This window comes from Bombina bombina, chromosome 9 (assembly GCF_027579735.1).
Source record: "Bombina bombina isolate aBomBom1 chromosome 9, aBomBom1.pri, whole genome shotgun sequence".
Classification (NCBI taxonomy): domain Eukaryota; kingdom Metazoa; phylum Chordata; class Amphibia; order Anura; family Bombinatoridae; genus Bombina; species Bombina bombina.
In genome coordinates, this window is record NC_069507.1 from 230,710,456 (window position 1) to 230,737,437 (window position 26,982).

Below are 26,982 nucleotides of genomic sequence, written 5' to 3' on the forward strand. Positions count from 1 at the left end.
ATAGCACTGCATGAAATGAGAATTTTGTTACACTTACATTTTGTGTTTTGTATTTAATATTACTATACATTTTAGATTGGTCCTTTCAGTATTATTTCATTTAAATGACCAGTAATTAGAATTTGTAAAATCATGATCCTAAATACACTGCTGTATGAAAAATAATAAAGAGAAAGTGCACAGTTTAAGTGAAATAAAAGTTAATCGGAAGTATACAATGATGTAAAATAGAAAGCACAAAGTGTAAATGCAGCAAAACTTAGATGTCATGCAGTGCACTGGGCTTGTTTCTCCTTTACATACAGAAATGCAGGGAACTCCCCTTGGAGGAAAATCTCACTAGTGATCTCACAGTCTAGAGGATCATTTTAGATCATCTCAACTGAGAGGATAGGTTTTGAGCATCAAGAGGCCGAATTATCAATGTGCGGATGGACATGATCCGCTGTAGCAATCATGTCTGCCAAACATCGATAAATGCTGACAGCATACACTGTCTGCATTTATCATTGCACAAGCATTTCACAAGAAATGCTTGTGCAATGCCGCCCCTGCAGATTTGCGGCCATTGTGGCCGCTAGCAGGGGGTGTTAATCAACCCAATTGTATGCGATTGGACTGATTTCTGTCCGCCGCCTCAGAGGTAGCAGACGAAGTCTTGAGGCCGCTGCTTCTTAACTCCTGTTTCCAGAGAGCCTGAAGGCAGATGCATACACCACCATACGGAGCTTGATGAATCGGCCCCAAAGCCCTGAATAATTAATATGTTTAACCACCTAAACACTTCCCTACAATCAAAAATAAACATTTGGATGATTTATTATTTGATACATGTACAGGTTTTGCGGTATATAAAAGTGAAAAGAAAGGGGGGGTGGTTATTAACATGAGAAGAAAATATGCACAGAATGTTTAGCACTGACAAACGGCAGCACAAATAACCCAAAAAAATAATAATTACACTGTTACCTTATTAACTGGAATACTTATACTTAAGAACTTTAACAAAAAATAGCTTATCTTTTTTGAGGAACATCTGGCAAAATGTCAGCAATAGTGACACTGCTTTTATGTAGATTTCATGAGCTCTTTTAAGTTTAAAATGTTATAAAAGAAAAGCTCTATAGATATTCCCTGTACACTTGGTTTCACCTACTTGTAAATTTCATATTGCCGAGTGTTTCCTTTTGTCCCATATAGAGCAACAGTGAAATATGCCTGGATGTTTAATAGACCAGAAATCTCAACAGATACCTTGTATCTCCAACCTGAAAAGTGAAAAAATAAAACATAATTTAAAACATATTTTTGTGGTTAGAAAACCATAACTGAAATATATTGAAATGCTTAAAAAGATCATATGTATGTAGGGTTTTATAGGATAACTAGTAATACAAGCTTTATACTGATATCTTAACAGTAGATAAACTGTCACACCAAGACATAGCAGTTTTGTTTTAGTATAAATACCTTTAAAATGACCAACTAACCATGGAAGGTTTGAAATACTCTTTTTAAACCAAATTATTTTGTCCTCTTGCGTCAGGCATAATGATCAGCAGACAGCAAGCCTGCATTTCTTGCAATACACCAAATATGAAGCCTTTTCAGAGCCTTCATCTAACTACCCAGGATAAATTGTTGAGAAGTCAAAAAATACAAAATGATTGGAGATTAAAGGATGGAAATCACCAATGAAAAAGGTCCTAGTCCATAATTCAACGTCGACTCGAGTATACATAGGGGCATATCTAGCAAGCTCCGTATGGTGCTTGATGCCCCGTGTTTCTGGCGAGCCTTCAGGCTCGCCAGAAACACCAGTTATGAAGACCGCTGCTCCATAACCTGTCCGCCTTCTCTGAGCAGGCGGACAGACATCACCGCAATTCAACCCGATCTAGGACGATCGGGTTGATTGACACCTCCTGCTGGCAGCCGAGAATCTGCAGGGGGCGGCGTTGCACCATCAACTCATAAGAGCTGCTGGTGCAATACTGAATACGGAGAGCGTATTGCTCTCCGCATTCAGCGAGATCTGTCGGATCTGATCCGCAGTGTCAGATCAGGTCCGACAAACCTTTGTTAAATAGGCCCCATAGGCTGGATGTTGGATGAAGCATAATTAACTAGTGCTCACAACAAATTAAAGAGACAGTCAAGTCAAAATTAAAGGGACATTCCAGTCAAAATTTAAATGCACATAGATTTATTACATCTTTGAATAGAAACATATTTGCAATAAACATGTATTTGCAAAAATCACATTCACGTGCATGTGAAGCATAACTAGATATTCTCAGTGCACTCACATTTTAAAAAATACAGCTGCTCAGATCATCAGTGGGGCTTGTATCATGTCAGCAATTAACAAATTGAGTCTTTACCAGATGGTACAAGCACCTTTGGCTACATCTTATGACTAAGTGCCGCACGGCATGAAACGCGTAAGGACACACCCCCTTTCTGCTTCCTCGTGTTAGTATGTCTGTCTAACAACTGCAATCCTGGAATACATTTCCGATTTTTGTTTGAAAGACCAAGTGTGCTGCTGCTTCTTCTCTTCTGTGACTCACCGGACTGACTCGTCCTTTTCTGTGGTGTGCACCTCTCGACTTCAGCTGGCTTTTCAAAAACGTTTGTTCGTAAGTTCACCACTGATCCTAGAGGTTACCTTGGAGCCGTGCTGTTTCCTTTCTTTCAAGCACCTTAGGCTCTCTGAGCAAGTGCTGTGTTTAAAATGCTGGTGCACGGTGCATACTAAAATACACTTTTAAAAAGTTATAGCTTTTATTAGAAGCATATTTGCTAATGCATGTAGATTACAAAATTGCTTCTGTTCAATACTGAAATGCACCCATGTGGTTTCCAATTTTCGCTGGAATATCCCTTTAAACTTTCATGATTCAGATAGGGCATGCAATGTTAAACAACTTTCCAACTTTTATCATCACATTTGCTTTGTTCTCTTGGTATTCTTTGTTGAAAGCTAACCCTAGGTAGGCTCATGAACTGATTTCTAAGCTGTTGAAGGCTGCCTATTATCTCAGTACATTTTTATAGTTTGTCACCGCTAGACAGTTCACGTGTGCCATATGTATAACATTGTGCTCAGTTCTGTGAAGTCATTTATAAGTCAGCACTGATTGTCTAAAATGCATGTCTATCTTAAGAACTGAGATAAGGGGGCAGTCTGCAGAAACTTAGATACAAGGTAATCACAGAGTATTACAGGACAAATAAATACAGTAGATTTGCATAATTTACAAATGCATGATACAAATACAGTGCCATAGCATTTAGTCTGAACTTTAAATGAGTAGTAGATTTTTTTCTGACAAATTATAAATTATATCTATTTGCACTCCCCCTGTATCATGTGACAGCCATCAGCCAATTACAAATGCATATACGTGTATAGTCTATCAATTCTGCACATGAAATTTGGGTTCGCGAACGGAGAACTCGAACTTCCACAAAAGTTTGCGAACCGGGCGAACCACCATAGACTTCAATAGGCAGGCGAATTTTAAAACCCACAGGGACTCTTTCTGGCCACAATAGTGATGGAAAAGTTGTTTCAAGGGGACTAACACCTGGACTGTGGCATGCCGGAGGGGGATCCATGGCAAAACTCCCATGGAAAATTACATAGTTGATGCAGAGTCTGGTTTTAATCCATAAAGGGCATAAATCACCTAACATTCCTAAATTGTTTGGAATAATGTGCTTTAAAACATCAAATATGATGTTGTATCGATCAGGTAGTGTAAGGGTTACGTGTAAAGGTTACGCCCGCTTTACAGTGCGCAGTGTAGGTGATATACCTGCCCTGACCATGCTTTGCAGACCAGGTATCAGTGGTCAGATGGACCATTGCCCCAACACTGTGTGCCAGACATGCCATTATAGCAGACTTATATGGCTTTGGCGTTGCTTTTTGGTAATTAGAAGGCTACTAAATGCCACTGCGCACCACACGTGTTTTATGCCCAGCAGTGAAGGGGTTAATTAGGGAGCATGTAGGCAGCTTGTAGAGTTAATTTTAGCTTTAGTATAATGTAGTAGACAACCCAAAGTATTGATCTCGGCCCATTTTGGTATATTTCATGCCACCATTTCACCGCCAAATGCGATCAAATAAAAAAAAAATATTCACTTTTTCACAAACTTTAGGTTTCTCACAGAAATTATTTACAAACAGCTTATGCAATTATGGCATAAATGGTTGTAAATGCTTCTCTGGGATCCCCTTTGTTCAGAAATAGCAGACTTATATGGTTAATTAGGGAGCATGTAGGGAGCTTGTAGAGTTAATTTTAGCTTAAGTGTAGTGTAGTAGACAACCCAAAGTATTGGTATAGGCCCATTTTGGTATATTTCATGCCGCCATTTCACCATTTTTTAAATGTACACTACTGTTACACCAGATATGAGTGGTGGCACTGGGCAAGTGGGCACAGTATACGCTGTGAGCCTGACACACACGCTGGCAGACAGGCAACTGCAATTAGATTACACAGGACAAAAAAAAAAAAAGCAGACTGATGTTCTAGCCCTAAAATGGGCTTTTTGGGGTGCTGTCCTTACAGCAGAGATCAGATAAGTCCTTCAGGATGTAGTGGACACTGAATACACTAGCCTAGCTATCGATTTCCCTATTAAATCAGCAGCAGCTACACTGTCCTTCCTCTCACTAAGAATGCAGCTTCCAAATGAATCTAAAATGGATGCTGTCCAGGAGGTGGGAGGGTCTGGGAGGAAGGGTCTGCTGCTGATTGGCTGTAATGTGTCTGCTGACTGTGAGGTACAGGGTCAAAGTTTACTCAATGATGACGAATAGGGGGCGGATCGAGCATCGCATATGTTCGCCGCCGACGCAAACGCGAACATGCTATGTTCGCCGGGAACTATTCGCCGGCTAACAATTGGCGACATCACTACTCAGTAGGAGCTGGTGACTAAAGAAGTTTAAATATAAAAAGACTGTGCACAATTTGTTAATGGAAGTAAATTGGAAAGTTGTTTGAAATTGCTGCTCTATCGGAATCATGAAAGTTTAATTTTGAGTTAAGTGCAGGGGCGGACTGAGACCAACCAGGACCTCGGGGCAAAAGTGTGGTGGGGCCCCCCCACCCCCCCTTTTGCTAGACCTACTTAACTCCTCTGCCCGTCATCCACCCTATTGCCCCAATAAATACTGCAGTTGCTCAGAGCACCAGTGGGACTTCATGTATCATGTCAGCAATTAACAAATTGAGTCATTACCAGATGGTACAAGCACCTTAGGCTCTCTTAGCAAGTGTTGTGTTTAAAATGCTGGTGCACGCTGCATACTTAAATACACTTGAAACAGCTATAGCTTTTATTAGAAGCATTTTTGATAATACATGTATATTACAAAAATTCTTCTATTCAAAACTGAAAATGCATCCATTTTAATTTTGACTGGAATGTCCCTTTAACACATTGGCCCATAGTTATTAAGGTCTGGCGGACCTGATCTGACACTGCGGATCAGGTCCGCCAGACCTCGCTGAATACGGCAAGCAATACGCTCGCCGCATTCAGCATTGCACTAGCAGCTCACAAGAGCTGCTGGTGCAACCCCGCCCCCTGCAGACTCGCGGCCAATCGTCCGCCAGCAGGGAGGTGTCAATCAACCCGATCTTACTCGATCGGGTTGATTACCGGCGATGTCTGTCCGCCTGCTCAGAGCAGGCGGACAGGTTATGGAGCAGTGGTCTTTGTGACCGCTGCTTCATAACTGCTGTTTCTGGTGAGCCTGCAGGGTCGCCAGAAACACGGTGCATCAAGCTCCATACGGAGCTTGATACATATGCCCCATTGTATTTACAAGACATTTATGTGTTTACTGTCCTTTTAAATGTGACATCACTGGCACTCAATGACTGCATGGAAGGTGTGTACATTAATTTTAGAGAGCAGGCATTTTGTGCATCATAAAAAATATCAAAATGTAGTACCAACTTAAAAATAAAATTGTTTTTGCAAACCTATATATAGATTGTAAACAAACACTCTAATCAAAAAACTTTTTTATGACACAGTAACAGTTATAAACACCAGAATGCACAATAATAAATAATACAAAACAATTGTTGGCTGGCTTGTTGCTTCTTGTTTGGATAATTAAAATACACACAATTACATTTATTCTTCTCCGAACAATGGCTAAAACCTCCGTAAAGATAAAACAATGCAAGAGCACAGTATGGCATCTTTACTCCCTTAAAATGTTATGTTAAAAATATACAATATTATAAATTGTGTGCTAGCTTACCTCTGCAATCAGTTAGCACTTGCATTCCCCACAGTCTACACACACACACATATATATATATATATATATAAAGCTATTCAAAGGACCAGTACTCTCCGTTATTTATCAGAAAACCATTAAATAGCACTCTCTGGTTTTGAAAACAAAAAGTGTTTTACTCGCATGATGTTTCGAGGTATTCACCCCTTCCTCAGACAAAGTTGAAATGAACAGTGAACAACTATATATACAGCTCATACATCTATCAGATTTTTTTATATATATATATACACACACACGAATCAAACTGCTCAGTGACTACACACAGACACACACATTGGGGCAAATCCAGAAGAGTTTTATCATATGCTGCTTTCCATGTAGGAGTTAAAGGGAAATAATATAGCACAAGAAAAAAAAGGTTTAGGTAGGGACTCTGATTTACAGCATGTCCATGGGGTTAATTGTGAAATAGTTAAGTGAAGTAAAAAAACAAATAAAAAAATCATCTAAAATGCAAACGTTTGAAACAGAGCAGCAACACAATCACCAATTTTGCACACTTATCTGAACCTGAATCCTGTGCAATGTCAGTAGGGGGGGACTAAAGACACAGCACTGTCTGCCACAGAATTTGTTTTAGTGAAGGTTCCGATGTCTAAGGTAGTAAAAGCCACAGCAAGAAAGGGAGGGCATAAGGCCGCCAGCTGAACTTATTATTTAGACCTTTCACACTCCCCACTGAATTCAGAGCTGAGAGCCGGGCACTCGTGTGTGAGATAGGAAAGATTTCCAGTATAAACATCAGCTATAACCATAAGTAACTGCATGGCTACATCTGCTACATCGTGCCCTTTTAATTGTTTTATTTATTTTCCCTGGGCTATACTGAGTGAGGCAGCATACGGCACAAGGTCCCCTTCTCTAGCCTCACCTTGTAGGAACTCCAATGGAAGTGATGGTGTAAAGGAGCGCTACTTACTGCACTGAGTTAGAGAAGAGTGACCTCAAGCAGCACGTGCCCTGTCTTCTCTGTAAAAGCCCAAGCTGTGTTACTCACTGAGTAGTGCAGGCTTTTAGAAAGAGCACACAGGGCACATGTGCTGCTTAAGATCGCTCTCACCTAACTGGGTTCACTGCACCCACCATTTTTGCGGCACTACAGTGCACACTTTAGCATCTCTACACTGGACCACACAAACTCGTGCACTGCTTGACCCACCCAAAGGCCTGTAAGTCGGTTGTGCTAAGTTTACTGCGCATACCGGCTGATTTAAAATGCAGATTTGTGGCTGGAAGTATTATATATTAGGCGCACAAAATGCAAACTGGGATTACTAAAGAGGATGAATGTTTTCCTTATTGAGCCAGCAGTGAGTTGTAAATGCAACTTTTTTTCCCTGGGCCCCTTATTTTCCACTTCACCCACCCCTAAAAATGTACTATAAAATTGAAATAACAAGCACAGCACTGAATACTTACCTATTTGGGAGTTGTCTGGGAGTCAGAGATGCAGATGATGCTGCTGCTTCTGCCTCACCAGGTGACCACACGCTATCCTGCCACCTCTGATTTCAGTAGACTGCGTGCTGCGCAGTCAAAACTGGGTGCTGTGGGTGGAGCTGTAGCCTGGAGCTAGCCTGGAGGTATTAATATGTGGAGCCACATATTGCAGGTGCTGCACTGCCACTGTATCAGCTGCCTCTGCCTGCCAGGCCAGGCCAGGCCAGGCCAGGCCAGCACTTACTTCCTGCTTACACTGTCCACAGTGACACAGTACACCGCTCACACCCCCAGCCCTTTACCGCAAAAACTTGAGCACCTAACCCAGAAAGTTGCAGCCAAGCCAGCCATAATAAAAATGTATATTTTTTAATTTCCTTAAAGGATTACTTTCTGTTATAATTTTTAAGCTAAACAACTATCATATTAAAGTTAATAAACATTAATTAAAACCTACTGACCTATATTTTCTCCAAAACGAAGTTTCATAAAGTTCTAAAAGTTATATCTTTTATTCGCCGATGATGTCACGTTATCCTGTCCACTATTTTCAGCACTGAGTGTTCAAAATACTTAAACCAATAACTTTGTGTGTAAAGCGCCATTTTGAAACCAAGGTATTGTAAACGGATTGATACAGAGCAAAGGATACCCACAGAGTGGGTTTGGAAAACAATTAAATTTGCAGACAAGATTTCTGATATACGGTAGAGATATGTTAATGAAATGCTATTGATAAAAAGCGTATTTGGGGTAGTTAGTTAGTAACAGGCATAGATAATATTTACTTACAGTGGCCCTTTAATTAATGCTGCATGAATCTGTCTGCAGTGACGGGGAGCCCTCTATGATGCCGGGCCCTAGGACAAGGGCCGCATTGCCCAACTTGTCAGTCCACCCCTGCTTGAGTGTCCCTTTACTATAACAGTGATGGTCGTGCAAAACTAGGGAATGGGTAATAAAGGTATTATGTATCTTTTTAAACAATAACACTAATAAGATTGTACCTTTAATTAATAGGGTTTTTGTTTTAGAGTCCACAGTGGATTCCACTATGAGACAATTGAAATACTTTTGTGAGGTTGGTTTTCTGACATAATCTTCCTGGAATTATTGAAAAAAATGATCCATCCCAGATATTTATTTGTCTACTCTGTGGACGTTGCATTCTCCATTGGGTTAGGATACATACGCCTAGATTTGGAGTTTTGCGTTAGAAGGGGTGCGTTAGCTATGCGTGCTTTTTTTTCCCTGCACCTTTTAAATACTGCTGGTATTTAGAGTTCACAGAAGGGCTGCGTTAGGCTCCAAAAAGGGAGCGTAGAGCATAATTTACCGCCACTGCAACTCTAAATACCAGCGGTGCTTACGGACGCGGCCAGCTTCAAAAACGTGCTCGTGCACGATTCCCCCATAGGAAACAATGGGGCAGTTTGAGCTGAAAAAAAAACCTAACACCTGCAAAAAAGCAGCGTTCAGCTCCTAACGCGGCCCCATTGTTTCCTATGGGGAAACAGTTTCTAAGTCTGCACCTAACACGCTAACATGAACTCAGAGTCTAAACACCCCTAACCTTACACTTATTAACCCCTAATCTGCCACCCCCGCTATCGCTGACACCTGCATATTTTTTTAACCCCTAATCTGCCGCTCCGTACACCGCCGCAACCTACATTATACCTATGTACCCCTAATCTGCTGCCCCTAACACCGCCGACCCCTATATTATATTTATTAACCCCTAATCTGCCCCCCACAACATCGCCGCCAGCTACCTACAATAATTAACCCCTAATCTGCCGACCGGACCTCACCGCTACTATAATAAAGTTATTAACCCCTAATCCGCCTCACTCCCGCCTCAATAACCCTATAATAAATAGTATTAGCCCCTAATCTGCCCTCCCTAACATCGCCGACACCTAACTTCAAGTATTAACCCCTAATCTGCCGACCAGACCTCACCGCTACTTTAATAAATGTATTAACCCCTAAAGCTAAGTCTAACACTAACACCCCCCTAAGTTAAATATAATTTAAATCTAACGAAATAAATTAACTCTTATTAAATAAATTAATCCTATTTAAAGCTAAATACTTACCTGTAAAATAAACCCTACTATAGCTACAAAATAAATTATAATTATATTGTAGCTATTTTAGGATTAATATTTATTTTACAGGCAACTTTGTAATTATTTTAACCAGGTACAATAGCTATTAAATAGTTAATAACTATTTAATAGTTACCTAGTTAAAATAATTACAAATTACCTGTAAAATAAATCCTAACCTAAGTTACAATTAAACCTAACACTACACTATCAATAAATTAATTAAATAAAATACCTACAATTATCTACAATTAAACCTAACACTACACTATCAATAAATTAATTAAATACAATACCTACAATTATCTACAATTAAACCTAACACTACACTATCAATAAATTAATTAAATACAATACCTACAAATAAATACAATTAAATAAACTAACTAAAGTACAAAAAATAATAAAAGAACTAAGTTACAAAAAAATAAAAAAAATATTTACAAACATATTAAAAATATTACAACAATTTTAAGCTAATTACACCTACTCTAAGCCCCCTAATAAAATAACAAAGCCCCCCAAAATAAAAAAATGCCCTACCCTATTCTAAAATTAAAATTGAAAAGCTCTTTTACCTTACCAGCCCTTAAAAGGGCCTTTTGCGGGGCATGCCCCAAAGAAAACAGCTCTTTTGCCTGTAAAAATAAACACAATACCCCCCCCAACATTACAACCCACCACCCACATACCCCTAATCTAACCCAAACCCCCCTTAAATAGACCTAACACTAAGCCCCTGAAGATCTTCCTACCTTATCTTCACCACGCTGGGTATCACTGATCAGTCCAGGCTCCGATGTCTTGATCCAAGCCCAAGCGGGGGCTGAAGACGTCCATCATCCGGCTGAAGTCTTGATCCAAGCGGCGGTTGAAGAAGTCCATCATCGGGCAGAAGTCTTCATCCTATCCGGGCAGAAGAGGAGATCCGGACCGGTAGACATCTTCATCCAAGCGGCATCTTCTATCTTCTTCAATCCAATGACGAGCGGCTCCATCTTCAAGACCTCCGGCGCGGATCATCCTCTTCTTCCGACGTCCTAAAACAGAATGAAGGTTCCTTTAAGGGACGTCATCCAAGATGGCGTCCCTCGAATTCCGATTGGCTGATAGGATTCTATCAGCCAATCGGAATTAAGGTAGGAAAATTCTGATTGACTGATGGAATCAGCCAATCAGATTCAAGTTCAATCCGATTGGCTGATCCAATCAGCCAATCAGATTGAGCTCGCATTCTATTGGCTGTTCCGATCAGCCAATAGGATGCGAGCTCAATCTGATTGGCTGATCCAATCAGCCAATCGGATTGAACTTGAATCTGATTGGCTGATTCCATCAGCCAATCAGAATTTTCCTACCTTAATTCTGATTGGCTGATAGAATCCTATCAGCCAATCGGAATTCGAGGGACGCCATCTTGGATGACGTCCCTTAAAGGAACCTTCATTCTGTTTTTGGACGTCGGAAGAAGAGGATGGATCCGCGCCGGAGGTCTTGAAGATGGAGCCGCTCGTCATCGGATGGAAGAAGATAGAAGATGCCACTTGGATGAAGATGTCTACCGGTCCGGATCTCCTCTTCTGCCCGGATAGGATGAAGACTTCTGCCCGATGATGGACTTCTTCAACCGCCGCTTGGATCAAGACTTCAGCCGGAGGATGGACGTCTTCAGCCCCCGCTTGGGCTTGGATCAAGACATCGGAGCCTGGACCGATCGGTGATACCCGGCGTGGTGAAGATAAGGTAGGAAGATCTTCAGGGGGTTAGTGTTAGGTTTATTTAAGGGGGGTTTGGGTTAGATTAGGGGTATGTGGGTGGTGGGTTGTAATGTTGGGGGGGGTATTGTGTTTATTTTTACAGGCAAAAGAGCTGTTTTCTTTGGGGCATGCCCTGCAAAAGGCCCTTTTAAGGGCTGGTAAGGTAAAAGAGCTTTTCAATTTTAATTTTAGAATAGGGTAGGGCATTTTTTTATTTTGGGGGCTTTGTTATTTTATTAGGGGGCTTAGAGTAGATGTAATTAGCTTAAAATTGTTGTAATATTTTTAATATATTTGTAAATATTTTTTATTTTTTGTAACTTAGTTCTTTTTTTATTTTGTGTACTTTAGTTAGTTTAATTGTATTTATTTGTAGGTATTGTATTTAATTCATTTATTTATAGTGTAGTGTTAGGTTTAATTGTAGATAATTGTAGGTATTTTATTTAATTAATGTATTGATAGTGTAGTGTGAGGCGGCAGATTAGGGGTTAATAAATAAAATATAGGGGTCGGCGGTGTTAGGGGCAGCAGATTAGGGGTACATAGGGATAATGTAGGTTGCGGCGGTGTGCGGTCGGCAGATTAGGGGCTAAAAAAATTATTAGAGTGGCGGCGATGTGGGGGGACCTCGGTTTAGGGGTACATAGGTAGTTTATGGGTGTTAGTGTACTTTAGAGCACAGTAGTTAAGAGCTTTATGAACCGGCGTTAGCCCATAAAGCTCTTAACTCCTGACTTTTTTCTGCGGCTGGAGTTTGGTCGTTAGATTTCTAACGCTCACTTCAGCCAAGACTCTAAATACCAGCGTTAGAAAGATCCCATTGAAAAGATAGGATACGCAATTGGCGTAAGGGGATCTGCGGTATCGAAAAGTCGCGGCTGGAAAGTGAGCGTTAGACCCTTTAATGACTGAATCTAAATACCAGTGGGCGGTAAAAACCAGCGTTAGGACCCCCTAACGCTGGTTTTGACGGCTAACGCAGAACTCTAAATCTAGGCGTATGTTACTTCTAGCAACCTACATTACATCTGCCCTTATCCCTATAAGGTACAAATACTTGAACAATAAGTAAGTCCCTAAAAACTCTACCCATATGATTTCCTCATTTGGAATATGTAGTTGCAACAATCTTTACAGAAACTAAGTGCTGAGACTTATTAAGTATTTTGTACATATTTTATCAAGGGTTGTGTTACTGAGTGGAGGTTAATTTTTAATGATGAGTCTCTTATAAATAGAGTATCATTGAAATGAAAATATTCATGACAAAGTATGCTCTTATTAAATACTGAGTTAGACTATCATTGACTAGACTCCTTGTACATTTGTTAGTTGCTGCCGTAATGCAATAGTCAAACCCTCGCATCATGATATTTTTTGTACATTGTTGAAAACTGCTTGGTTTTATTATAACTCATCCTTCCATGGTGGCTTTGGCCCAGGGTCATAAGAAATGTGAAATCACTGGGAAACAAATTAGTAAGGTGATTTTCAGCACTTGGTGTTGGGTGCTGTCAATGTGGGTTGGGTATTTTGTGATTTACACCTTTCTCCATTCTGGTAGCTGTTGCTGTACTTTCTATTACAATCCAAATAATTTTAAACACAATTCCACCTTACAGAAATCAGCTTAAAGGGACAGTCAAGTCCAGAAAAAACTTTCATGTTTCAAATAGGGCATGTAATTTTAAACAACTTTCCAATTTACTTTTATCACCAATTTTGCTTTGTTTTCTTGGTATTCTTAGCTGAAAGCTAAACCTAGGAAGGTTCATATGATAATTTCTAAGCCCTTAAAGGGACAGTCAACACCAGAATTTTTGTTGTTTAAAAAGAAAGATAATCCCTTTATTACCCATTCCCCAGTTTTGCACAACCAACACAGTTATATTAATATACTTTTTACCTCTGTAATTATCTTGTATCTAAGCTTCTGCTGACTGCCCCCTTATTTCAGTTCTTTTGACAGACATGCAGTTTAGCCAATCAGTGCTCAGTCCTAGGTCAGTTTACGTGCATGAGCTCAATGTTATCTATATGAAACATGTGAACTAATGCCCTCTAGTGGTCAAAATTTATTCAGATTAGAGGCAGTCTTCAAGGTCTAAGAAATTAGCATATGAACCTCCTAGTTTTAGTTTTCAACTAAGAATACCAAGAGAACAAAGCAAAATTGGTGATAAAAGTAAATTGGAAGTTGTTTAAAATTGCATACCCTATTTAAATCATGAAAGTTTTTTTTAGACTTGACTGTCCCTTTAAAGGCCACCTCTAATCACATGCTTTTGTATTTGCTTTTCACAACAGGGGAGAGCTAGTTCAGGTAAACCCTATAGATAACATTGTGAGCACGCCCGTGGATTGTGGCAGACACTGCACTAATTGGCTAAAATGAAAGTCAATAGATAATAAATAAAATTAGTTAGGTGCTTGCAGTCAGTCTCCACTGTTGCTTCTTCCATATTACTAGTTTCCTTATAGGACGTAGTTACTTTTTCCTCATATCCTATTTTAATGTTAGGGATAAGTGTCTTCTTAGGATTTGTATTTTCTGCTGCATATCCAAGAACCTCCTGGCACAGTCTAGAAAGATGCTTCATTTTACAGCCTGACTTAAAGGGGCATAAAACCCAATTTTTTTTCTTTCATGATTCAGCATGTGATTTTAAATTATTATCTAATTTGTAGTGTTGTCTTAGTATCCTGCAGATTGGTGGCTGCACAAATATGCCTTGTGTTATTGGCTCACCCAATGGGGGTAGATGTATCAAGCAGCGGATGCTATAAAAATAATATCCCCTAATCTGCCGAACTGGACATTACCGCCACTTCAATAAATGTATTAACCCCTAAACCGCCTCACTCCCGCCTCGCAAACACTAGTTAAATATTATTAACCCCTAATCTGCCGTCCCTAACATCACCGACACCTACCTACATTTATTAATCCCTAATCTGCCACCCCCAACGTCGCCGCCACTATATTAAATGTATTAACCCCTAAATCTACGTCTAACCCTAACCCGAACACCCCCCTAACTTAAATATTATTTAAATAAATCTAATCCCCGAAGTTTCAGGTCTGCCTGAAACTTAAGTTAAGAAGAAACGGTCGTAAGACTTAAGACGTAAAATGTTTTCAGCCCTGTGGCATCTAATACTGTTACTTACTACCTAAAAGTCTTTGTGTGTAAACCTCTGAGGATCACTTGGTTGAATTGTTTATTCTGGGTAACCTTTGGAAGTAACATGTATATTGTACATGCTTCTTTGTTTAAATATGCATTCTATGGGGTAAATTTATCAAGCAGCGAATGCTGCAATCTACTCCCGAAGTTTCAGGTCTGCATGAAACCTAAGTTAAGAAGCAGCGGTCGTAAGAATGTACAGGGGGTGGCATTGCACAAGCATTTCACCATAAATGCTTGTGCAATGATAAATGCTGACAGTGCTGTCAGCATTTATCGATATCGGGCAGACAGGATTCGCTACAGCAGATCATGTCCGCCCAACATTTGATAAATCTACCCCTATGTGTAGTCTGGAATTTGTGCGCTAAATACGCTATAATAATTACATTATTTATTTTCATGTGGCATCATCAAATTAAATGAACCTGACAAGTTACCCTATATTTTAGCAGAGACATTTGGAAATTCTGGTTGGTTTGCACCCTGTAGATTACAAGTGAAGCGCTATTTATAGTTCCCGCTCACATGCTAACTGCGCTAGAACTAAGGTTTTTTTCATGTGTCGAGTAGCATACGTATTACAATTTGAAAGTAAAAAGTTATCGCTTGTGTGTAACCCGATGCATCCAAAAAGCTTAACAATATCATGTGAGTGTTAATCTATTGCCCCATAGAAGTCAATGGATAAAAAAAACCAAACTACTGGCGCGTTATTTACCCAAACTTATATTTTCATGTGCGCTAGCCCAACATGAAAATATGAATATTTCACATGCCAATGTTCTTCAAATAAAAGAATATGTTCCATTTATTCATAAATACATATTTCTGATTGGAATTTTGGTATAATATCTATCTATCTATCTATCTATCTATCTATCTATCTATCTATATATATACATGATTATATATAGGTATAGATATATACAAATATATATAAATATCTATTCATAAATACTTAGAGCATATCTGCTATGTGCAGAACATTGGAACATGACATATTTACAGTAACATACATAGTTAAAACATTTTTTATAGATGAATATTGCATACATATGTTTTAGCATGTTTTCCTCTACTTGACTCCAAAGGGCTCCAATGCACTTATATATATATATATATATATATATATATATATATATATATATATATATATATATATATATATATGTCTATATATGTGTACATATGTATTTTTGTGTTTCTATGTGTATATACATATGTCTGTAAATACATATATACACATATAAATACATAAATACAAATGTATTCACATATAGACATATTTACTGTACATACATAACATATACATATTTAGACATGTATATGTATGTATCTTTTTTTTTTTTTTTTAAATTCTTTTTATTGAAGAGAGAAAAGGAGGTCAGAAACAGTTACAGTTTGGCAATAGATATACAAATAACATATCAGATGCATCACACAATCGTTGGTATCCTTAATTTGACAGTATTATATTTAAGTTTCTTGTAGCTTATTTCTGCATGGAGTTTAGATGTTGATAGTTATCAGAGTTTTGTCGTTCCCTTCTCTCTCAACTCTCTCATTTTTTTTTTTTTTTTTTTTATACATTTATAACTTAGCACATTACCTTAACATATAACCTCACCCGTGGGTGATTCTAAGTGTACCTTGGGGTTTGGCAGGGCTCCCCAGAGATGGGGAAAGAAAAAGAAAAAAAAAAAAAAAAAAAAACTATATAAAAATATATATATATACTTTCTGAGGGTCTCCCTCTCCCCACCCGTCCCCCGGCTTAGGTCTTAGTTTTCCGGTCTATAATATTTGTGAAATTAGGATCTCCCCCTGTCTGTCATCCACTGTTGCCGCGTCTTTATCATATAGTGCTGTCCATTCTCCTCTTAGGGATGCCTCTAGGAAAGTTTCCGTCTGGGAGAACGGGCCGAGTATCTGTCTTTGTATCGTGGGAGTCTGTTTTTTCAGAAAGGGTCCCCATTTTGTTAAAAAGGGTCTTAGTCTATGGTCTGTGTCCAATCTGACGTCAAACTGCTCTATGAATAAATGTTTAAATAGTTTGCGTTTAAATTGCCCCATAGTTGGTGGCTTTTTGACTGTCCATAAGCATAGTATGCAGTGCCTGGCTAGCAGCGTCGTCAATGTCAGCAGTGTGTGGTATTTGTGAGGAGTATTACGCCATCTAAAAAAGCATATCTGATCTAGTTGTAGATCAACTGAGATATCTAATAATATTTTAAGCCAATATTGCAATCTGGCCCAAAATTGTCTCACCGGAGGGCAGAAATAAAAATAGTGTGGGACATCTGGAGCCGCGGCTCCACACTTGCCACATCTGTTTGGCATGTGTGGGTTCGTTTGGAGAACCTGTTGGGAGTAATGTAGTCGAAATGTAACATTCTGATTTGCGATTCCCGTAGGGGCATGCTAAGTGTTGCCTTCTTAGTTAGCTCCAGACTTTTCTGGATGTCTATGTTGGTAATATCATTCACTCCCCTTGCCTTCCACTTATCTAGGGTGGTGCTCTGGCAGGCAATCATTGACTTATGCATCAGTGTCTTGTATATACTAGACATCGAGAAATTTCCCAATTTAAATAAAGTTTGTGTAATAGCAAAGACCGGAGTGCTCCAGAAGTGCGTATCTGTTTGTTTAAGATCGTCAATATAATGGCGTATTTGGAGATAGGCATAGAATTGCGTGTTGGGGATATCATAACTCATTCTCAAGTCCGCAAAGGTCTTAACCGAGTGTGTTAGGGGATTCAATAGATCTCCAATTGTCTTTATTCCCCTATCCCTCCACTGACGGAAGGGCAGGGTATCTGTGCCCGCTGGGAAGTCAAGGTTGCCCACTATGGGCAATAGTTTGGCGGAGGGGGATCGGGACCCCAAGTATCTATGAGCCATACGCCAGGCTGCCAGTGGTCCCTTATAGAGGATAGAGGACTTGATGTGTGGGGGTGTGTCAACTGCCTTTAGATGAGGCAGGTATGCTAGGTCTATAGGCTTCAGTGTAGCATTTTCTAATGCACTATCACAGAAGTGGGAAGTATCCAGCTGCCAGTCAAGGACCACCCTGATCAGGGCCGCCCAGTTATAAATTCTAAAATTTGGTAGGCCTAGGCCCCCAGAGTTGTACGTTTGCTGCAGGTGTGCAGCAGCTATGCAAGGTTTTCCCTCTTTCCACACAAATTTTTTGACTGCCATATTCAAGGAGTTCAGATCTCTCTTGTTCAGTAGGAAAGGCAGCATAAGCATGGGGTAGAGCAGCCTCGGCAGCGTGACCATTTTAACGAGACTGATTCGTCCCATGATTGATAATGGCAGTGAGCTCCACTGCTGTAATTGTTTACATAGGTTGACACAATGACTTGAAAAGTTTAAATCATATAAGTGGTGTGGGTTTCTATGCAGTTGGATTCCTAGATAGGTTAATCCGTTCCCAACTTCCGTAAAGGGGTAGGTCCCTCTGCTGGCTGAGTGCTTGTTAAGCCACAGTATTTCCGATTTTCCTGTGTTGATCTTATAGCCGGAAAAGCTACCGAAGTTTTGAATGATCCGAAGGATTGTAGGGACATGCTCGGCCGGGTCCTCAACAAATAGCAGCATGTCTTCGGCATACAGGGCTAACTGCTGTGGCCTGTCGTGCACTTTGACGCCCGGGAAGCTCTGCCGTAACTTAATAGCAAGAGGCTCCAATGCCAAGTCGAAAAGCAGAGGGGACAAGGGGCACCCCTGTCTCGTGCCTCGCTGTAAGACAATGTCTGGGGAGAACAGACCATTAGTCAGAATTCTGGCCACTGGCCTTGAGTATATGTTCCGAATCGTCTGTGCAAAGTTTCCCACCACATTGTAGCGCGTTAAGGTGTTGTTCAAATGTTCCCACTCAACTCTATCGAAGGCCTTCTCTGCATCTAAAGATAGCAGGAAGGCCTCCGAGACATCATCCCGATACCGACCCTCACTTCTCCTCCAGCAAAAATCAATGACCTGCAAGACCCTTCGCAAGTTAACCACCGATGATCGTTGGTATACAAAACCGGTTTGGTCTGGGTGCAGAAGGGATGGTAATAGGATCTTTAATCGGGCTGCCAACACTGCCATAAATATCTTATAGTCAGCGTTCAGTAGCGAGATGGGTCGATACGATTCAGGCAGAGAGTGGTCCTTTCCCGGCTTCGGGATGAGCGTAATATGCGCCGCCGAAAAAGTCGGCAAGGGTAGAAATTCATTCTGGAAGTATCCATTGAACATTCCCAGTAGAGTTGCTGCTATATTAGGTTGTAATAACCGGTAGAATTCCACCGGTAGACCATCCGGTCCTGATGTCTTACCTAGAGCCATACCTTTTATTGCTCTATCGACTTCCTCCGCCGTAATGGGGGAGTTCAACTGATCTGTCTGGTCTTGATTAAGCTGCGGAAGGTTCACAGTAGACCAGAAGGAGTTCTGCACCTCGGGCATGCACCCCGGTTGCTTTGTGTATAGCTCTGTATAATATTCTGCAAAACCCCTAGCAATGTCAATGGGTGTAGTGTGCACCCTTCCTCTATACCGCAAGGAGGCTATATCCTTTTTTGCTGTGCGAGCTTTGGTTAGAGAGGCCAATAGCTTCCCAGATCGATTTCCAAATCTATAAAATTTGGTTGCGGTTTTGATCAACCCTGCCGCTGCCTGTTGAGACACAAATGTGTCCAAACTTTCTTTAGCGGCGACGTACTCGTCATACAGCTCTCTAGTTTTGGTTTTGCAGTAGCTACTATAGGCCAAAACCAGATTTTTTTCCAGTGTAATATATCGGAGCTGGGTTTTACGCCGAAGGTCAGCCAGATATGAGATGATATTACCTGTCAGCACCACCTTAGCTGTTTCCCACATAAGTTGGGGATTGTCAGCATGAGCCAGGTTGTCAGTGTAGAAGTCATTCCAGGAGTGTACCAAGAACTGTCTGAAAGGCACCGAGTTTATTAAATAGTTTGGAAATCTCAGTGTGTTTCTATTGGCAGGACCCCTGCGGGTGCAGAGTGCAAGCTCAACCGGTGCATGATCAGATACTAGGATATCGTGTATCTTGGCCTGTTGGACCTGCGAGATAACCGATTCAGATATCATAAAAAGGTCTATCCTTGACAAGGAAGCCTTGGCTTTAGAGATACAGGAGTAGTCTCTGCCCTCTGGGTGTCGTAGTCTCCAAATATCACACAACCCCAGCTCTTTTTCTAGGTTAGAGAAAATCTTCTTCTCAAATCGCCCCAGGTATTTAGGCCGAGCACTTTCAGGAGGGAAATCCGGGGCTCGCATCCTATCACATATTTGATCAGGTGCAAGGTTAAAGTCCCCCCCCAGTATGATCTTAGTGTCTAAGTATGGCGTTAGTACCCTAGTTAGTTGGGTCCAAAATCCTGCGCTTTTTTGGTTGGGGGCATACAAGTTACACAAAGTATAGCGCTGCATGCCCAGCTTAATTTGGACTATTAGGTACCGACCTTCTGGGTCTTTGTGGGTTGTGAGGATGTCCACGCTAGATTTTTTTCCAAAAAGGATGATCAGTCCTCTACTAGAGCTAGTGTGTGAAACATAGGCAATGTTACCTACCCAGTCCGTTTTTAGCTTCTCATGTTCCATATCGGTCAGGTGTGTCTCCTGCAGCAGAGCCACATCAGTGTGTATCCTACGTAAGTGCATGAGTATAGTTTTTCTCTTAATGGGCGAGTGTATCCCACCCACATTCCAGGATATAAACTTAACTACCATCTATGGCTCCCTTTTGCGTCCCGTGTTTTCGGAATTGTGTCTGCCAAGCACGGGGGGGAGAGGGCCCAAGGGGAAAAAAAAAAAAAAAAATTATATCTGTGAAACCAGCATTTGCCCCATCAGCGGGGAGGATTGTCTGCACTATTCTAGCCATTGGTGAATTAAATCCATCCAGAGGTTGAAAAAAAAAAGAAAAAAGAATTTTAATTAATTAATTTTAAAGGATGTTGATGCAGTGCATCACTGGTCCAATGGTCTATAGTACAGGTTTGAGATTTCGCGGATTTCCAGCGAATCCGTGATAAAAAAATTGAAAAGGCAAAAAAAGAAAAAAACAGATTGAAAAAAAAAAAAAAAAGAGAAAGCACAGTCTCCCAGGACCGTGGCCTGCCATTCCCCATGGTAAGAAAAAGTATTAGAAACCACAGCATACAAATATAACAACAATAGCAGGTAAAAAAAATGCAAGTTAAGAGAAAGAAATATACAGCCTCCAGGGACTGTAGCCCACCATTTCCCGCAGCAAGTTGAGTTGCTAAAAATAGCAGCATATGAACAAAGCAATAACAAGAGATAAATAGAACAAATTGTCAGTCCTGGTGAATATTCCCCACAATAAGCAACATTCAAAACTCTTTTTTCCTGCTTGTTTCCAGTAGCAGTGTATTGCCGTGGAGGCGACACCAAGACAACACTAGGGAGTGAGTTCTTTTCGGTTAGTGCTATCTCCGTTTGAGTCCGAGTGTCGCCCAGGGCAGCACGCAACATAACATAAGTGAAGCATATAACAGTTGTGAAATAACCCATTAATACTGTAACCAAGCATTCTATCTCCCACCAATTTACACCATCTCTCAATCAGGGTCTACCTGCATAGCGCCCCTGCGGGAGTTACCAGGTTGCCTCAGATTCTCCCCCAGGAAGGCCTGTGCCTCCGCGGGCGAATCAAAGAACCTAGGGCCATTGTCTGTGATTAGTTTCAGTCTCGCCGGGTATAATAGGTATACTTTCCGGCCTTCCCTGTTTAGGGAAGAGCATAACGTAGAGAATTCCCTCCTTTTCCGCATCAACTCAGCAGAGTAATCCTGAAAAAGCAGGAGTTTAGAATTTTCAAACATCAAGGAGGGGAGTCTACGATACGCTCGCAGTACTTGTACCTTTATCTGAAAGTGCAAAAATGTTATCATTATTTGTCTGGGGGGCTGGCCCTCTCTAGGGTTTTGTCTCTCTGGGCCTACTCTGTGCGCCCTTTCGACGCTGCCTCTCATGGTGCCTGTAGCAATCCCTAACAGAGAAGCCAGATCATGTTCAATGAAGTGTAATATGTCAGAGGGCTTAATAGTTTCAGGTAGGCCTAGAAGGCGGACATTATTCCGCCTGGACCTGTTTTCTAAATCTTCCAGGCGTTGGAATAGGATTTGGTTCTGGTGCGTTAGGTCCTCTACGTTAGGTCCTCTACTTTCCTAGTGTGCGAGACATTAAAGTCCTCTAACTCTGAAACTCTCTCTTCTACTTCATTAAATCTAGCTGTTATCTGCTTGACCTCTCCTGCCAAGGTATCTACCCCTCTTTGAATGTTGTCCATTTTGGGTATGAAGAGTGAAGTAAGTTGCTGTACTATGGTGTGCGGTACAGTAATTTCAGGTAAAGTGTCAGCCTGCTTAGGTGTGAGGGCAGATGTGTTCTCTGCATTTTTCTGTTTCTTGTCGCCTGTCTTGCCTCTGCTAGACATTTTTAATGGTTCTAAGAATTTATCCATATAAAGGAGAGAGGTATGTGTGGTGCATGTGTCTAAGTAGGGAAAAAAAAAAAAAAAAAATTCAAAATCATACACTGCAGCACTTCATAAACAACACTGATATAAATACATAACCCAAATACAATATAAAGGTTTCCACAGAATGTTGATCTTACAGATATCAGTGTAATATTCACAGGCACAGTCAAGGTCAGATATTACATATACTCATAATAATTTTTGCTGCATATCATGAAGTATCAGGAGTAATTGCAGCACTCTGAGTGTGACTGAGTCAATGCTTATTAGTGGAACAGAATACTGTATGAGGGAGCTGCTAGGTCAAGCAAATATAACATGAGTCTCTGCATGGAGTTATTTTTCTTTGCTCCTTCTAGCTACAGGTCTCTCCTAATTGCAGCACTCTGAGTGTGACTGAGTCAATGCTTATTAGTGGAGCAGAATACTGTATGAGGGAGCTGCTAGGTCAAGCAAACATAACATGAGTCTCTGCATGGAGTTATTTTTCTTTGCTCCTACCAGCTACAGGTCTCTCCTCTCAGGGCCCCCCTGTATTAGATCTCAATAAGGCAGTCCACAGCAGAGTCTGATCCAACTGTGCCCCACACCACTAGACTCACAAGAGGTCAGGTTGTAACATAAACAGCAGTGTGTCCCAGTGACTAGATTCAGGCCTGTGTGAGTTAGGTGTGCGTGGTGTGGCACTGGGGCTAGATGTTGAGTGTCTTACCAGCTCTGTTGCGTCCCAGCTGCTTCACAGGTGTCAGGTCTTTTCACACAGCCTCCAGCATCCACCTCCTTTCACCCCGGCCTGCAGGAGTTGCTGCGCTATGCCCTGATGGTAGTGGCAGGGGGATCCCTGCTATTCAAAATGGCGCTGTAGGGGTCAGGGCTCCTCCGGTAATGATGCGGCCAGTATTGGCAATGTGCCTTGGTTGATCCGTCCACCTCCCCACAGCGGCTGTCGGCTGCACCCAAATAGATCCGGTCCACTGCTAGGTAAGTCAGCTGTTACCTGTGAGATGCTCAGATCGTGGGCTGCTAGTGGTGCGAGTTCCCGGGTGGTGTGATCCAGGTCAAAGCGTTCGCCTCCTCACTTATGCCGGGTGGCGGGAAGTCAGGGTAATCAGGGCAGGCCGCCAATGCAGTGCAGCTATTCCGGTCCTTTGTCCCCTCCGGTCACCACTGCCTCTTGTTGCGACCTCAGGTCTCTGTGCTCTGCCAGAGATGTTTGCTCCCTGTTTGCGCGCCAATATGGCCGCCGGCTACATGCACCTCCGCTCCTCACTCGATGAACAGGTTGGTCTTCCGTGGGGGAGAGATGTGGTTCTCCAGCCAAAGAAACGTCTAGGCACGATCCTGCCAATGACTAGTATGCTCGGGTCTTGATTGTAGTGGGTAAAGTCTCTTTTTATTTCAGAAAGCCCCTATGTGGTAGCGGAGCTCTGAAGTGAGCTGCTTACTTCTTGCCCGCCCACCGGAAGTCCGCATGTATGTATCTTTATGTTAAAGCCCTTTGCCTGCCCTTTTTTTTCCCTAACACCTGAGATCTCATATCTATGAGCCCTTATAACATTTAACTGCAATTTTTTAATACTTTTTATTAGATTATGTTATTAGGAGTGTAACTGTACTTGTAAATGTAATTTTGATGTTTTTTAAACTTTTGTTCAACTTTTTATCCAAACATTACCTTCAATTGAGCTTAAAGGACCAGTCAACACTGTAGATTTGCATAATCAACAAATGCAAGATAACAAGACAATGCAATAGCACTTAATATGAACTTCAAATGAGTAGTAGATTTTTTTTCTGACAATTTTAAAAGTTATGTCTTTTTCCACTCCCCCTGTACCATGTGACAGCCATTAGCCAATCACAAATGCATACACGTACCATGTGACAGCAATCAGCCATTCACAAATGCATACACACTTATTCTTGCACATGCTCAGTAGGAGCTGGTGACTCAAAAAGTTTAAATATAAAAAGACTGTGCACATTTTGTTACTGCAAGTAAATTAGAAAGTTGTTTAAAATCGCATGCTCTATCTGAATAATGAAAGTTTAATTTTGATTGAGTGGCCCTTTAAGTGATTCTGTTTACTTTCAACTTGTAATACACTCGCTACTTCTGACGTGAGCAAACACGCAACTGTTAGCGCAACACTCATAATCTGACCCTATAAATTTGAAAACGACTCCCTTTAATTACTGTTTTTAACCTTCTTTAGAAATATATAAATCATATAACACTTACAAAAACATTCTCCATATACAAAGTTTAGCATATTAATATGTGACAAAGAAAACTTACGTGAAAAGTTTGTTGCATCTCCTGTGTTTAAATATAATTTCTGACTGCTTGATGTGATACCAGTATCAGCATAGTGGCCCATGATAGGACACCCACCACTGGGGCACGGAAATCCTGAGCCCTATGGAGAAGAGGAGAGATACGTTTAATTTAGGATAGAAGACAGGAAAGTTCATATCCCTTTAAAGATTTGGTCTTTAAAGGGATATGAAACCCAAAGATTTTTCTGTGATTCCTACAGAGCATTAATTTTTTTATTTTTTTTAATTTACTTCTATTATCAAATTTGCTTAAATTCCATGGTTATTAAAGAGATACCTAGGTAGGCATCTGGTGCGCTACATGGCATGAAATAGTGCAGCCCTCTAGTGCTCTTCCAAATGGATAACATTCTCGCAAAACTGTTGCCATATAGCGCTCCAGATATGTGCACGCTCCTGAGCTTACATCCCCGCTTTTTAACAATAGATGCCAAGAGAATGAATAATTATTTTATTAGAAGTAAAGTAGAACGTTGTTTAAAATTGCATGCTTTATCTGAACCATTAAAGAAAAACGTTGGGTTCCCTATCCCTTTAATTTGTAAAAGGCAAAATGTGCTGTCAGTGTCACTTTTATTTGTATTTATTTATTTATTGTACATTTTTGTATTATGCATCTTGTTGTAATTACACCTTATCATTATCTTTAAGAAGTCTTCTCTTGCTCGTATATCTCATTAGTATTTCATAAAAATGTAAGTGCATTTATAAAATATATACCATGAACAGTGAATAATTAATAGATAATTTGATAGATGTGTCTGGAGATATTAAAGGGACAGTCTACTTGAAAATGTCTATTGTTTAAAATATAGATAATCCTTTTATTACCCATTCCCCAGTTTTGCAAACTGCTTGTGCAATGCTGCCCCTGTAGATTTGCAGCCAATCGGCCGCTAGCAGGAGGTGTCAATCAACCCGATCGTATAGGATTGGGAAAATTGATATCCGCAGCCTCAGAGCAAGAGGACCCGTTATGTAGCAGCGGTCTTAAGATGCTGCTTCATAACTGCCGCTTCCGGCGAGCCTGAAGGTTCGTGCGGAAACAGGGGCATAAAGCTCCATTCGGAGCGTGATAATTTGGCCCTATAGTGTTTTCTGAATAAAAAACTGTATAAAAATGACCTTGATATATTTATATAATGATACAAAGGTTGTATGTTACTTAATAATCAAGCTGAATTGGATACAACACTTACTAAGGGGTGTGTGTACAGATGTTTTAATCTGATTGGTTGTAAGATATTTAAAAGCTTGTGCTTTCTGAGACAAGACAGATGTCTGAGGAAACGGCTTGTTATAGCTGTATGTTGTTTAAAACTCTGCAAATAAGGAATACAGCAACACTGCAAACTTACCGACTTAAAATTACTGTATGAAGATGTAGGAAAACCAACAAATCCATCACGATTTAGGATACTATCTGTATAGTACTTGTAGCTTCGAAGGTGATTGCATGCAACAAAGTCTCTGGTTCCTGAGAAAAAGGCAAATAATTATGAAACTACTAGTACATGGAAAAACATACATTAAATAATAAGGTTAATTCAAACCAATTTTTTTTCTTTTTAATGCTGTTCCAATCCCTTACAAGTCTGACTGTTCTAATTAGTTTAGCTGTTCACATGGCATAGTAAATCCAGAATACATATCTTACATGTACGTTGGTTAACAAGTATGCATAATTGATACTTTCGTTTAATTTTACATACTTTCTAAATGTTCACACACCTAGGTTTAATCATATGTGAACACTCTAATGATCATATTATAATCGTGTACATTTATTTGTATAGCGCCGCCAAATTCCATAGCGCTGGGTAAAATGATAGGGGTATACAAAATGTGCTGTAAACTAAAAATCTTATTTTTTTTTTTATCAAGTAAGAAATCATCATTTATTAAAATGTAAATTGAGCATGTGCAGAAACAACATTTAAAAAAAAAACAGTATAAAAATCTGATATAACATGCAAAACAGGCCAAAATTAGATAATTATAAAAAACCATATGAAAGCTGAAGAGAAAAATGTTAATGGGGGATTGGAATATTACTAGTGTTGCTCAGTTCGGTGAATTTTACAATTTAAAGTTGTAAGTAATTGTTAAAAAATCTAGGTTTCCTGTTGGATTGATATGGCCTTGAATTTGGAACATGTCCCTATATATTTTTTTATTTACATGTTTTTTGTCTTCTAATTTATTTTATAAAAAAATATTAAAATTTCAAATTCAATTTTACAAATAAAAAAATGCATCAAAAATAA

At 40.3% G+C, this 26,982-nt stretch overlaps 1 protein-coding gene across 1 annotated transcript in view; it reads right to left on the minus strand.

Moving 5' to 3' along the window:
• Window positions 1-26,982, minus strand: part of LOC128640514 (pancreatic triacylglycerol lipase-like) — a 134,528-nt gene that overhangs the window by 3,923 nt on the left and 103,623 nt on the right. The window contains exons 8-10 of the mRNA XM_053692990.1: window positions 26,074-26,192; window positions 24,675-24,795; window positions 1,157-1,268 (exon numbers count right to left, since the gene is read on the minus strand). Of these exons, the coding sequence (XP_053548965.1) occupies window positions 1,157-1,268; window positions 24,675-24,795; window positions 26,074-26,192 (352 nt within the window). The remainder of the gene's footprint in view (window positions 1-1,156; window positions 1,269-24,674; window positions 24,796-26,073; window positions 26,193-26,982) is intronic.